Genomic DNA, 15,979 nt, shown 5'->3' on the forward strand with positions numbered 1-15,979 from the left:
ACAACAACAACAAAAATATTTTGGAGTTAAAGTTTTCAAAAACAGAAAGAAAAATAATTGAGATATGTAGTCTTAGCTGACCTGGTTGGTGAGTACTCAGGAGGAAAAAGAAACCTAATGGAGTAACCTAGAAAGATGTATGTGGAGATACCTGACCTTGTAACAGAGGAATGGGTTTAACCACATGACCCTGTAGTCCCTGGAATATCTCAGTTGTTTTGGCAGTGAGCCCACCTTAAAAGTTCACATGCTTTGGAAATGAAAGAGCTCTTCTTTAGATAGTACTAATTAAGAGGGTACTCTGTAGTTGACTAAGTAGTATTAAACAGGATTCAATCTTAAGTGCTTATGGAAGCTATATTCCTACTTCCTTTGTCTTTATACTATTCCTAGAAAATGCTAGTTTCATGATTTAATTACTTGGGAATTAAACCTGAAGAGCCCCAAATTATATAATTACTACCCAGTAGTTATATATGATTTATTTTGGACTTATGGTAAATGGATTAGCTAAAAGGAAAGTTCTGACTTAAAATATCAACAGAGTATTCTATTTCTAGCATAATGATGGATAAGATATCCTAAAAATGAACTGCAAAATAAAATAGCAGTAACTTTTTTAGATGCAGTACAGAGTTGAAAGAAAGCAAAGAACCTTCAAAAGCCAAAATTGAGGGAAAATTCAGCAGGGAAAAAAAACCTAACTCGAAGCCTGCTTTTTCCCCATGGTCATCTGTTGAATCCTGATAGATGTTCATTTCTCTTTTCATAACTACACAGGTTTAGGGGAGAGGAAATAAATTCTACCTCTCAAAATGAGGTATCTAATAAGAGATTACCATATAAAGATGTTACATCAAAAGCCTAGAACCTTGCCTAAGGGTAAACTAGAAATAAAACCCTTCTACAGAAGGAAGTCATAAGGAAACTTAATTATTTAAACACCAACTTGGGGATAGAGGAGAATTTTTTAATAAGAATTTATAACCATAAGTTTTCCTCATGAGAGTTCTTACAAAAAGTCATACCACCTGTGTAATCTGAGAAACTTTAATATAATAATCCATTTTTAAAGAACTCCAGATCCATAGTGGCTCAGACACCTAGCAGAAAGAAACACAAAAACCTCCCAAGGAACATGCTGTCAGTATAGTTCTCAAAGTATTCCCAAAAGTAAAATTCATAGCATGACCTCATGGACAAAGACCTCAAAACACTCTTGGAAAAAGATTCCATAAACAAGTTAGCAGTAAAACCAACAACAAATTCAGATCACCTAAATGTAAAATACAAATAAATGTTATTATATACAATTAAAATTTATTAAGTTTAATATGTTTAAAGGTGAGAAGGAAAAACATATTTGGAAAAGAACCAAAGGCCCTTGAATAAAGTGAAAAGGATGATTGAAATTCAAAACTCAGCAGACAGTGCTAAGGGGAGAATAGATGAATAGAAGATGGGGCCAAAGAAATTAACTGGAAAGTAAAGCAGACTAAAAATGTGGAATATAAGAAAAAGTTGAGAGTAAAAATGTTTAACATGCATCTCATTGGAGATCTAAATGGGAAAAAGTAGATCAAAGGGAGGGGAAGACCATATTTAAAGTGGTGATTGTTGAGAATGTTTCAGAATTGATCAAAGACACCAATCTACAGATTCAAGAACCCCAACCAATCTCAAGCAGAATAAATGAGTAGAAATCCCTATCTAAACTTGTTATGCAGACCACCAGGGATAGAAAGTAAACATTAAAAGCTACAAAAAGGTGAGAGCAATGGGGACAGATTATTCCCAGTTAACAATTAGCTGACTTTCCAACAGCAAAAATAGAAACCAAAAGACAATGGAATAACTGTGCTGATCTCCTAATTAAATAAAATAGTCACCTAAGATTTGTATACCAATAAAGAGTAAGAGCAAGAGTTATATTTTTAAATCAATAAAGATTGCAAGAATTTAACATCCACAGACCCACACAAAGGTGGAAAAAATGTACTCCAAGAAGAAGGAAATTGATCATCAATGAGATGGAAGGATTGATACAAGAAAGAATGATGAGCACAGAAATTGGTAAATATATTGGCAAATCTAGGCAAGCATTAGCATTATAAAACTATGGAAATACTGGGTAATTTATGAAATCTTTGAAAAATATAACTAAAATTCTGCAAAATATATCAATACATAGGAGGAATTGATCAGAGTACCTATGACCCTTGCATTGTTTGAATGCATAGTAAAAATACTGATTTAAACTTACTGTTGTTAAAATAATTGTTTAAAATTATAGGGCTATCATTTTTAAAGTATGATTTCTAACTTGCAGATAGGTGGATGGAAAAAAGAAATTAAAATTAAATAGACCAAACAAAGAAGAGATGGATGAGGAAGAAAAAACAGAATACATGGAAACCACAAAATTTAACATTATCTCCTAATTAAAAATAAAATCAGTCTTGGCAAAGTAGAAACAGAAGAGAACCTCCTGAACCTGAAAATGTATATGTGCCTCACAACCTACATCAAATGCCTTGCTAAATGGAGTACATTAAAAGTACTCTTTTTATGATCAGGAACAAAACAAGGATGCCTACCACTATCATATAAAAATCAGCATTTATACCAAAAGCCCTTAGCTCTGTAAGACTAGAAAAATATAGATAGTATGAGGATTAGAAGGAGAAAAGCAAAGCTATCAGTATTTGCTGCTGTTATGATGGACTACAAAAAACATTCAAAGTAATGTATAAATCAGGAGACCTTGGAAAGGTGGTTAAATACTCAAAAATATTTCTTTACTCAACAGTTATTAGAAAATGCAATATTAAAATGCTGTTTATATTTTCAGTAAAAATATAAGATAGTTAGGAATAAATCTAACAAAGAAAGTATCAGACAGTGATTGTTTGAAGTGATATACCTGATAAAACATGTTTTTAAACTTAATCCATTCCTGTGTGTGTGAATCCATTGTAAGTAGGACCTTTTGATGAGATTAATTTAGTTAAGGTTTGGCCCAATTCAGTCAGGATGGGTTTTAATCCAATTACTGCAGTCCTTTATAAGTGGAATAAAATTCAAACACAGAGAAAGCCAAAGGAAGCAAGAAACTGAAGGTCTGTGGAACCAGAAGAGAAGAGTGAGGCCAGGAGAGGTGATGTGCGTTGCCATGTGACAGGAGCCCAGGACCAAGGCTCAGTGGCAGCTAGTCCCAGAATACCACAGCCTTCAGGAAGAAAGCATCACTTTGTTGATGCCTTGATTAGGGCTTTTTCCTAGCCTCAAAACCATGAGCTAATAAATTCCCCTTGTTTAAGCCAACCTATTTCATGGGTATTTGCTTGAGCAACCAAGGAAACTAAAACAGCTATCCATATACTTGTGCAGCCTCTCACTGATTCATTTATTGATAACCTCCTATGAACCAGTCACCATACAAGATCCTAGGGATGCCTCAGGGTCCCCGCCTACCACAAACTCACAATCTAGTGGGGGAAAACAGTTAAATGATGACACTACTTGTCATTTTCTTGAGCAGCCAAGGGAACTAAAACACAGACTTTCATGGAAAAAATGATAAAACTTTAAAAATATTTAAAAAAACTCCTACATAAATGGACAGGTATACCTTTTTCATGGATAGGAAGACTGAATATTGCAAAGATGTCAGTCTCCACAAAATTATTGCTGTATCATTTCAATTAAAATACATTAATGAACATCCCAAAAGGTTATTAATGTGTATGTATTGAAATTATATGCTGTTCCAAACTTTATATAGAAGCCAAGAAAAATTGATACACTACTAAACTAGAAAAACAAGATTGGAAAATTTCATCAGATAACAGCACTTATTTGTGTGATTTATGCAGCTGTCAAATCACCAGTGGAACTAGAGTACAGAACAAATCTTGATAAATCATTGTTGATCATTGGTGATGAAGGACTAACCATTATATATACTGCTAACACAGTGGCTATTTATGCAGTGTATTAGTTTCCTATTGCTACTGTAACAAATTATCAAAAGCTTAACAGCTGGGTGGGTCACGGTGGCTCAGCAGGTAAGAATGCTTGCCTGCCATGCCCAAGGACCCGGGTTCGATTCCTGGTGCCTGCCCATGTAAAAAAAAAAAAAAAAAGCCTAACAGCCTAAAAGAGAAATTTGTTATCTCGGAGTTATAGAAATCAGAAGTCTGAAATTGGTTTTCCTGGGCTAAAATCAAGGTGTCATCAGGGCTCAGCTTCTGGAGGCTCTAGTGGCGAAACCATTTCTTTGTCTTTTCCACCTTCTAGGATCTGTTTGTGTTCTTTGACCCATAGTCCCTTCTTCCATCTTCAAAGCCAGCTTTGTAGCAACTACAGATCTCTCTTACTCCAACTTCCTTTTCTGCTTCCTTCTTCCACTTTAAAGGATCCTTGTGATTACATTGGGCCTGTGGTAGTTAGAGTCAGGTTTCAGCTTGGCCAGGTGAAGGTACCTAGTTCTGTTGCTGTGGACTTGAGCCAATGGTACGTGAACCTCATCTGTTGCTCATTACATCTGCAGTCAGCTAAGAGGCATGCCTGCTGTGATGAATGATGTTTGATTTAATTGGCTGGTGCTTGAATGAGAGAGTGCAACGTAGCACAGCCTAAGCAGCTCAGCATGCCTCATCTCAGCACTTGCAGTTCAGCCCAGGCCTTTGGAGATGCAGAAAGAAATCACCCCAGGAAAAGTTGTTGGAACCCAGAGGCCTGGAGAGAAGGCCAGCAGAGATCACCTGTGCCTTCTCAAGTAAGAAAGAACCTCGGTTGAGGTTTAGCTGCCTTTCCTCGAAGAACTAACGAAATAAATCCCCTTTTATTAAAAGCCAATCTGTTCTGGTGTGTGTTCCGGCAGCTAGAAACTAGAACAAGGCCCATCTGCATAATCCAAGATATCTTACCATTTTTTCACCTGATAATCAATTCTATCTACAACCTTAATTCTTCCTTGCCATGTTACCTAATATATCATTGGACATCTTGGGGAACATTAACTGTCTACATATAAAATTCATCCTTCCTTACACCAAACACAAAAATCAATTCATGGTGAATTAAAGGTTATCTATGAAAGGTAATATTATAATCCTTGTAGGAGATAATATTGAAAAACATCTTTATGACCTTGGGGTAGAAAAGGACTTATTAAACTAAGTACAAACCTCCAAATCTTAAAAGATTGAAAATCTAGCCACAATAATATTATAATTTCTGTTTTGTGAAAATATAATAAAAAGAGTGAAAAGTGGTCTTTGCAGAAAATGATTTCAATAACTATAACTGAAAATGTTAATATCTAACATGTATAAAGAATTTGTACAAATCTATGAGAAAAAGTAAACTATGTAAGCAGTCACCATTTTCAGTGACCTCATTCTTATGTTGCTGTTCTTTTAGTCATTCAGTGTGTATTAGCTTATAGAAGGCACAAAAAATTTTTCATAAGCATTTGATGATTTGAGGACTTCTTATATTGTATGTATTTATAAATGTCTGCTTCAGCTTTTCCTAAAATACACTAATGTGCTTCTTAGAAAGTGCTACAAGTACTATCCTTACATTTGTATTTTTGAAAAGCATATGGGTGACATGAGATTCACTTGAGTACAAATTTTAATTAGATTGGTGCATTCACTTTTATTAAAAGAAAGAATACTAATTCCTTTTAGCATGCTCAACATGCTTTTTCAGACAGAGTCTCCTTTTAATCTGTCCTTCAATTCCTAACAGTTATCCTTCAGAAAAGTCATGTCATTCTCTAACTTCAAATACTTTGATAATTTCTCTTTTTTACTAAAAAACTGAAATACCCTTGTATCATTCAAGGTCATTTCTAGTTTATCATTATTATATTTTTAGCCTAATCCATCACTCCTTTCTTCCTCCTCTATATACCAAATAGTAGCCTATGTACACTATGCCAGCAATCAGATTATTCATCATTCTCTAACATAGCAGACAATTATTTTTATACCTTGTATGCTTCCTTAGGCCTGTTCTTACTACCTTGAATTTTTCTCCCTATTTCTGTCACTCTTTCCTCCATGACCTCTGGCACAGAAAATATTGGCCATTCTTTAAAATCCAGTTTAGAAGATATCTCTGGTATCTTTCTATTCTCCTTTACACCATCTTCTTTACTCCTGTAGTACTTAGCCTGTGAGCTAGTGCTCTTAATCGAACCTTATCATACAGTTAGTTGTGTTTGTTACTTTTGGTGATTTGGAGTGGTATGTACCCCAGAAAAGTATGTTCTTAAATCTAATCAATTCCTATGAATGTGAACAGATTTTAAGAAGGGCCTTTTGATGAGGTTACTTCAGTTAGGGTATGACCCACATCATTCACGATGTGGAGTCCTTTATAAGTGGAATATACTGGAGTCCTTTATAAGTGTAATAAATACAGAAAGAGAGAGTCATAGAAGCAAAAAGATGAAAGCAACAAAATCTAGAAGAGAAAGAAGAGACCATGTGCCTTGCCATTTGGCATAGGAGCCAAGGATCATTGACAGCCTGATGCTTCAGGAAGAAAGCATCACCTTAATGATACGTTGATGTGAACATTCTCATGGGCTTAAACTATAAACTAATAAGTTCCCATTGTTAAAGTCAACCCATTTCATGGTATATGCTTTAAGCAGCCTAGGAAACTAAAACACTCCTCTATTTTTTTGTGTGTGTGTGTGAGCTCCTTCATGGAAAAACCATTTTATTGGGTAAAATGATTTATCATAGTGATTAAGAGCATAGATTCTAAAAAATCATCCTTCAACCCCATTTTCCCCTCCAACTACTGCCCTAATTCTGTTCTATCCTTTATAGCAAAACTCTTTTGTAAGTGCTGTCATTTATTTCACATTTTCTCTTGAATGCATTCCAATCACATTTTATTTCCATCATTCCATCTGACCACCCTTTTCAAGGACACTAATGACTCCATGTTACTAAACCCCATGGGGTTTTTTTGTTCTGTTTTGTTTTGGTTGATAGGTTGGTTTACTTTTTTCAGATCAGAAGGAGAAACTTGAGTATTTTCATATGATGAGAATAAAGGCCCATTGAGTAAGAAGTTGAAGATACAGAAGAGGAGGTAGAAAGAGATGGTATTCAAATCCCTGATCTTATGCATTTTTTGACAGAAAAACAGTTATATTAACTAATGAACAGAACAGAAGGATTTCTGTTTATGTTGACACACTTCAGACAAAAACCAGGATTCTAGTGAATCTATGATGTCCCAGTATATAATTGTCTGAGTCAGACTCTAAGGCTGCGGTGTTACATTATAAAAATGGAGTTGACATTTAATGTTTAAAAGACTATTCAACTCATAAGGCATTTACAAAGACCATAATGCCATAAATGATACTCTGATGAAACTCTGGAGATTAACAAGCTTTCTCACACAAAACACTGATATTACTGAGGAATTGAACCGGCCATATGCCATATGAAATGTACTGTATTTGCATTTGTAAATAATCCTATTCTGCCTTTTTGTTTTGGGTATAGTAGTAAGCCTTGAGATTCTTGGATCTGATTCTTTTTCTTTCATTTCTTTATAGAATTGTTGTGCTTAGTCTTAAAACTGTAATTCCTTCATCATAATGTCTTTGCAGATGTTGTTTTTAATGAGATTGGGTTTTTTTGGTTTGTTTTTTAACAAGATTTTTTTTAAGACACCCAGAGATTGGTGACATGTCCTCCTGAAAAAGTAACCTTTAACTTCTAAATGCTCTAAAATCCTGTTTGGTTGTATTAATAATGTATTACTTTGGTAATAATATTTAAGTCGGGCATTTCTGTTTTTGAAAAACATACTTCTTTTCTTATACTGAATCATTGATACATCCCTCTTTTCTCATACGAATGACAGAATAAAACCAGTTTTTTTCCCAGGCTGCTTTAGCAGTAGCGGTCTTTTCAGTACAATCTTCGTGAACCAAATGAATTCAGTGGACTTTTGAAAGTTACTTGTTTTTTATGCAGTTATACTTTATTTTCCATGGAAAATCATAAACCCATAAACTACCTCCTTGGAGTCCTGAGATTCCACAGAGCACAGTTTAAAACCAAATTGTAACCTATTTTCAAATTTTGCTTATTAGCCTCATTTTACTGTGTTAGTATTTATGTTTGTTTTCTTAATATTACTACTTACATTACTCTTGGAAAGTAAGATATTTTGAAACTTGAGGCCTCCTCCAAGAAGGCTTCCATAAGGTAGTCTAAGCACCCCCAACTCTCTTATCTTATCAAGTGTTTAGCTGTACCATCCCGTATTTATCACATTGTATTATAACATATTTGTTCATCCATCTTCTTTTCACTGTGAAAGGTCTTCTTTTATAAACTGTGAATGACTTTACCCCTAGAGACCCAGCACAATATTAGAAAAATAACCGCTACTTATTGAATGTTCATCAGACACTGAATCAAGCACTGAGATAGAATCACTTATTTCATCTTCAGCCTTATGAGATTTATTGACACTATTCTACTAATGGGCAAGGAGAGACAAAGAGAGGTGTAAAGTGGTTAATAAGTGATAAAGTGAGGATTCAAACCAATTTTAGTCTTGAATTCAAAACCTATGTTAATGACTACACTATTGTGCATATGCCAGTAGTTCAATAAATATTTGCAGAATGACCAAATGAATATTATAATTAATAGGAGTACCATTTAGAAAGGTCTGAATACTTCTGACTGGCACAACCGCTGATAGATTAGATAGTAAGTCTAATAGTAATGACTTGGGGAGAACAAAGCTCCTCCTACCACATGTGTGTCCCTCATGTAATTTTTTAAATTATTGGAATTGTTTACCTTGCCACAGTTGCACTAAAGCACTAAAACTCCTCTTCCTTGAATACAGCTGGAGGGCCTGCTTAGCTTTTCTGTTAGAATCTTTACACATATACACTCCTAGCATGTCATAAAACCTGCTTACTTCTGTTTGCCTCTAGCGCAGAGATGGCCATCATTTATCTGCAATTCAACAATATTGAATCCTATTGAAGTACTATGCTGGAGGCAATATTGAATAAATTCTGAAGTTAGACTTCTAGGATTCAAACTTTGGGCAGCTTATTTAACTTCTCTGTACTTTAGTTTCACCATCACTAAAATGGAGATAATAATGGGACCTGCAACATATATACCACAATATATTGCATTATTGTGGCCTAACTAGATGCTTTTGTTGCTACAAACTGAGAGATGATTTATTTAACCATTTATTGAAATCCTGCTCTATGTGAGGTACTATGCTAGACACTGGGGATATAGTCAAGAATAAAATAATAATAATTCTTCAGCCACTCAGAATAGTGGTCTCAAACATATTTTTAAATTTCACACCTCTATGAAGTATGAATATTCAATTACTTAAAACTGGCATAAATTAAAATTAGAAGAGATGAATAACTAGAAATAAAGGTTGTAATATTCTCTTTCCCTTGGAGTATATTCAACCCCTTTGGAATCCATTGCTTAAAATAGCAAGGGAGAGACAGACAATCAGAGAAACAAACAAGAATAAGTAAGAGAAACAAACAAAGAAAGATTGTTCCATGGCAGTAATTCAGTTTGATCTAGAAGGCTGAAGAAGACTTCCTTTAAGAAGCAGTGTTTGAACTGAGATCTTAAAGGAGGCTTTTGGGGTTCCCTAGGCAAAAGGACTGAGAGTACAGTGTTCCAAGAATAGTGTTCATATGCAAAAGCACAGTGTGGTCAAGAAATTGAAAGAAAACCATTGTGACTGAAGAGGCAGTGTAGTATAGAACGTTTGGAGAGATAGAAGAAGGATCAGATCAAACAAATGTAAAGGATTTAGATCTTAAGCCTAAGAGTCATGGGATGCTCTTGAGGAGTTTAAAAAGAAGTAACATGATCAGATAATCACCCTTCTACTTCTGTTTCAGTGGTATTTATCTTTTTGAATTTTTATTGCTAAAAACAGATCTAAAATAGTACAGATTAACAAAGAATTTTAAATAAAAAAAACTTATAATAACCATGCTAAGATTTTACAACAGTAATAGGAAGTGAATTCTGAAAAGGAAAGTAAGACAAGGGCAGATAAAAATTGAAAATGTTTCTCTTATTTTCAAACAGCCTAAAATACAAAATTTATGAAGCAAGTAAGTACCACTTATTGTATATTCTTCATTATAGTATCTAGCACTTTGTGAGCATCCTACTCTAGTTCTTTTAACTTTATAATCAAAAAGAATCCAGAGTATAGTTTCATTAATGATAATAGCAATAATAGTGATGATAATAGCAGTGATACTAATGGTAACAAAAATAGCAGCTCACATCATGGTGGGGTTCTGCACACATCACATGTGTAATCTAATTAAATCATCACAGCGACTCTGTGAAATAGTACTGTTAATATCCCATGTTTATAGATAAGAAGCTAGTAGGTGGTATAACCAGTCTGACTAGAAGCCAGACTCTTATCTGCTGTGCTGTGCTTTCTCTCTTGAGCAACTCCATAAGGTAGTGATTAATAGTATAAAATAAGAACCAGAATCACTGGTTCATGGGAAAGAGTTCATTGCTTGCCTCTTTCCAGTTAACAAAGGAAAAAAAAAATCAAGACTTAAAAATCCTTTCTAGGCTCTAGCAAGAAGTTAATAAATAAAATGGAAAGAAATTAATATTAAATAGCATCCTTTTCAGGCTGCACAGTTAATTTAATATTCTGTGATACATAAGATATATATCTGTTATCTGACATCTGTTATACATAAAATACATTTGCTATGTGTACAATCTGAGAATGATAGAAAACCTATAAAAATACAGTTTCTGTTTCTTGGAAACTGCACCAATCAAATAACTGTTAATTTAAGGCAGTGGTTAAAAAGCAAATGAGTAGATGAGAGAAACAAGCTATAGAAATTCAAAACTAGAAATTCAAAGCTTATGTCACAAAAAAATAATACAAAATTTAAGCGTGGTCTTAAAGGATGGCTCCATTTCTTTAAGCTAAGGAGATAATGAGGAGACTTACAGCCCATCAGGAAATGACTACATGAGCAAAAGCACCAAAGCTGAAATATGAAGGGACAGCCTGAAACCATGAGTAGACTTATCTAATTAGAGAAAACCGAATTCTGAAATTTAGTAGGATTTGAGGTTGGGAAAATGTGGTTATAGCTAGAATATTGTGGGCCTTGATTGCTTAGCTAAGGAGTTTCAAATTTATTCCCAGATATCGGAGAGGTATTGAATGTTTAAGCAGGGATATAGCATTGCGATAATCAGGACCTGAGGTAGTAATAAGTAGAGTTGGAAGTGGTCTTCTTGAAATAGAGCTGAAGGAATGTACTTTAGGTATATTTCAAAGGAAGAAGAGCTTCATGTCTAATTAATCATGAGACTGTTTATACTGCTAAAAGTAAATGAGGAAGAAAAGAAAAAAAAAGTAAATGAGGTTTTATTCATTATTTTTGGTAACTTAGAGGTGGTGATTTTTTTTATTCCCTTGTTTTCACCTAAACAACCACCAAAATTATAAAATGAGATAATCTAGCAATGTATTAAGTTCAAAACCATCTTGTGATGCTTTGTTTAAACTATAGTGAAAACCTTCAGAATATAAATGAGGCCACATCAGACCCAGTTCAGCATATGATACTTGATCAGTAGCTGGCATTAAAGAAGTTCTCTTTGTATAGCTGTTAAATTATTGCCATTATTAGCAGGCATTAGAATGAAATGTGCACTGTGATGTTCAACCAGTAAAATAAAATGTGTTTCATAGCAGAATGGCAACTTTTGAAATACCTATAGTTCCATGAAAAAATGAGGTTTTTAATACGGTAAGTTTGAAACCTGCTTTCTCATATTATTGTCTTCCACTGTGTATGTTGAAAGAATTCTTAGAAGCATATTTTGAACACTTTATAATATGGAACTTTAAAAATGTTCCAGATTATATTTTAAAATCATATTTGTGTCATATCCACCAAATATTTGAAAATATCGTGACTGAATTTAAAACCATCTTTAATTTAAAGTGGGAGAACTAAATGATTCAATTTTATTTTACAGTGATCAACATGTTGGTAAAATGTATTCCAAGTCCTCTTCCTTTCTGGATTATGTCAGAAAGTCTCTAAAGAAGCTTGAATTAGATGAGTCCAAGGTCAGTATAAGAATACCCATGATTTTTTTTTAAATACGGAATGTCTCTGTGGTAATTAATTGAAATAGAACAAAATAATTTGCCCTAACCTTTTCCCCCATTTGTGTCATCTGTCTAAGCTATATTGAATCTAAACCTCTATTACCTTAAATTTCAGTTTTCCTTTCCTGTCAATGTAGATAATTTGCTGTCATATATCTCCATAGGGATTCCCATTTAAAGTTTATTCAGGTAAAAACATGCCAATTCTCAAATCAAAATTGTTATAAAGTAAGATAACAGTACAAATGGGAATTAGAAGTAAAGCAAGCAAGAAGGGTTTTAATTTTGAAATGTATTTATTTAAAGCTTGTAGAGCTAGGTGACAAAACTAATATGTTTTTCATAAATCTTTTTATTTAGTCACTAAAATGAAGATGCTTCTTGTCATATATAAACAAATTAGCACAGAAATGGTTATCCTAGTTATTTTCTTTCTTTTCTTATTTTTTTAATAATTCAGACTGGTCTTCCTCCCACTTAGTCTTAACTGAGGTTTTAATATGTGTCTTAATTTCCCATCTTGCATTTAACGTCAAAAACAAAGACCTAAGCATTAGTTTCATGAATAAAGAACTGAAATCTTACTTAAACTAGAAGTTGATCATCCTCTGGAAGAAAACTAACAGTAAAATCCAGGAGGAATGTTATTTTCCCCCCTCTTAGTTTGTCTTCACAGATTAGTCTTTAATAATAACCATAATAAGTGTTTCTTAATGTACTTATCAGTATATAACTAATAAGAATATCAGTGATGGCTAATAATAATTAGGCACTAACTACATGATAGATATCATAATAAAGCATCACAACATTATCTCATTTACTCTTCACAAAAACACTTATGGGGTAGTTCAGTGGCAGAATGCTTACTTCCACGTGGAAGACCTGGGTTCAATTCCTTGACCATGCACCCAAAAAAAAAAAACATACTTATGGTGGGTACTATCACTATTCCTAATTTAATGATCAAGAGAGAGGGATTCAGAAAAGGTAGTCATTTTCCCAGAGTTAGCAAGTAGTACAACTGTAATTGAACATAGATTCAACTAACATCAGAACCTTAATTCTTCACTACCTCTCTACTGAGAAGTGAAATTTAAACAAAAGAAAAGACTAATGTAGAAAAGTATCATGTGAAAGGAAAGTCTTAAATAAAATGATTACCTTTATTAGTTGTAAAGACAATGTGTTCCACTTATTTTCTGATATACTTTTTAAACTTATTGAAAGCAAATATGTAGATGGCAGGCCATGGTGACTCAGCAGGCAGAGTTCTGGCCTGCCATACAGGAGACCCAGGTTTGATTCCCGATGCCTGCCCATGGAAAAACAAAAAACAAAAAACAAACAAACAAACAAACAAAAAAAATATATATATATATGCAGAAAAGAATATGTTAGGAAAAAAAGAGAAATAGGGAACCCAAGCTGGAAAAGATGGGAAAAGGAGAATGAAGAAGAATGTAAGGTGCTTAAAAGGATGAACTGGTAAAAGGAAGAAAATAAATTGAAGTATATGTTTTTTGTTTTACTGTTAAGCAAGAAGCATTTAGGCAGTAGTAACTTTTATGCAGAAGGGTTGGTATTAGGAAAAGCTTTTAAAATCAGAGTTAAGTTTCAGGACCAATACAAATAAATAACCTGTTATTTTACTTTTACTCCTATATCATGAAGTATCAGTACTAAAATGAAACTTTTTGTCAAAAGTACAATGAAAAGAGATTTGTATAGTTTTATGTTTTAAATGAAATTAAGCTACCGAAATTTATCTACTGAAAAGTATAAAACCATTCTAAGTAAAATATTAAATATAACAAAATACTTAGAAGATCTTTGAGTAAATTCGTAATCATTTTGTACCAAACTTTTATATATAATTGGATTTGTGATGAATGCATTGATTTGTTTCTGCTATTTTAAAGTGCATTTGTTCATATTCAAAAAACCATACACAAGTGAACTTCCTAGAAAGTATCCTAACATGTTCTGAATAAGTTCTTAGTCCCAAGAAATCACTTTTAAATGTGGAACTAAACAAAGAAACTTCCCAGACAAATCATCATTCTAAAGGAAATCACAGCTGCATGTATTAGGTATGTTAGTGGGTCATCCACAACTTGAAAGATTAATCTAGGGGAATATATCCTATAGTCAATTGTGAAAGACTTTCCTCAATGATACACACTGAAAAAGAACACAGTACTCTAGAATTCTAGTTTTATTCTCTTTCTTCAACCCAAAAAAAAAAAAACCTGATGAGAAAGAAAACAACTAAAATTCAATTTTATTACAACTATTTTCTTATTCCAAAAAGTTTTATTACTTTCTGCTTTTCCCTAAAGTAACCTCATAGCAGTAAAGTATCTTATAGCAGTGTTTCTCAAATTTGGCAGTGTTGACATTTGAATAATTTTTTTTTTTGCATTGTAGTATGTTTAGCACCATCATTGGCTTCTATCCACTAGATGTCAGTAGTAGCCCCCAGTCATAACAATTTTCAAAAAGTCTCCATTGCCAAATATCATGGGGAGGAAGGCAATAATCACCCCCACCGGTTGAGAACCACTGTCTTTGAGAGTTTGCCATCTTAGTGGTTACATTTGCAATCATCTAACATTCCCATTATAAAACCCCATATTTTTGAAAAAATGCTGTTTTACATGATATACCAAGAAACATGGAAAGATGAAAGAGGGAGTGGTGATTACAGTATTCTGTAGTTTCTTATATTTTTAAAATTTTTTAATTCAAAATGGTCTTCTTGATCTTTCATCTTGTGCAGCTCTAACCCCATAAGACTGATATTGTTTCAACCCTGCATAAAATATAGGTCTGTTTATTCTACAATGTAATTAAGCCTGACTCCATACCACTGAAAACAACATATTAACTACCATGTATCACCAAGTGTACTGTTTCTAATAGGTGGATTTCTTAGAATGAACTGTTAGTAAAAGTCTCATAAAGTTCAATTACTTTTTTGTAAAACATTAAAATAAAACTTTAAAATGTATAATATAAAACAAAAGCTAAGTAATGAGCTTTGCCTAGACCTAAAAAGCTTTTTAAAAAGATCAGGTGTCCTTTGGCTTTAACTACAATCCCCCACCTTGTCATCTCACCAAATTTTAGAAAACCTCCAAAATCCTCTTTAAGATTTCAGGATTTCCTCATGATCCACAGCATATTATTTTCCTTTGTCAATTGATATTAATTTTCTGCTTTTCTGTCTTTTCCCACCATGCATATACTAAATTCACATAGGCACACACACTCACATCCATAGGATTTTAACATCTGTTGCTTTCTAGACAAAGAATGGATTGAAGTGTTTCCTCTCATAAGAAGAGGAAAATAAAAAGAGCTTATATTCCAGAGGGGAGTACACATATACAAATAATTAAATGAAGGAGGTAATTTCAGATATTGAGAAGTAACATGAAGACAAAACAAATGGGGATTTGATATACAAGGAAGGTAGCTGAGGTGATGAGGTTACTTTAGGGAAAAGCAGAAAATAATAAAACTTTTTGGAATAAGAAAATAGTTATAATACAATTGAATTTTAGTTGTTTTCTTTCTCAACAGGTTTTTTTTTTTTTTTTGGTTGAAGAAAGAACAAAACTAGAATTCTAGAGTATTGTGTTCTTTTTCAGTGTGTAGCATTGAGGAAAGTTTTATTCCCACCAAATATTTAAATTTGATAGTTAAGAGTGGGCAATGAATGAATCCTTAAACTTGG

At 33.4% G+C, this 15,979-nt stretch overlaps 1 protein-coding gene across 1 annotated transcript in view; it reads left to right on the forward strand.

Annotated features, from left to right (window-relative positions):
• METTL25 (methyltransferase like 25) overlaps positions 1–15,979 on the forward strand; it is a 134,920-nt gene that overhangs the window by 99,301 nt on the left and 19,640 nt on the right. The window contains exon 9 of the mRNA XM_077111528.1: positions 12,102–12,195. Within this exon, the coding sequence (XP_076967643.1) occupies positions 12,102–12,195 (94 nt within the window). The remainder of the gene's footprint in view (positions 1–12,101; positions 12,196–15,979) is intronic.

This window comes from Tamandua tetradactyla, chromosome 7 (assembly GCF_023851605.1).
Source record: "Tamandua tetradactyla isolate mTamTet1 chromosome 7, mTamTet1.pri, whole genome shotgun sequence".
Lineage (NCBI taxonomy): Eukaryota > Metazoa > Chordata > Mammalia > Pilosa > Myrmecophagidae > Tamandua > Tamandua tetradactyla.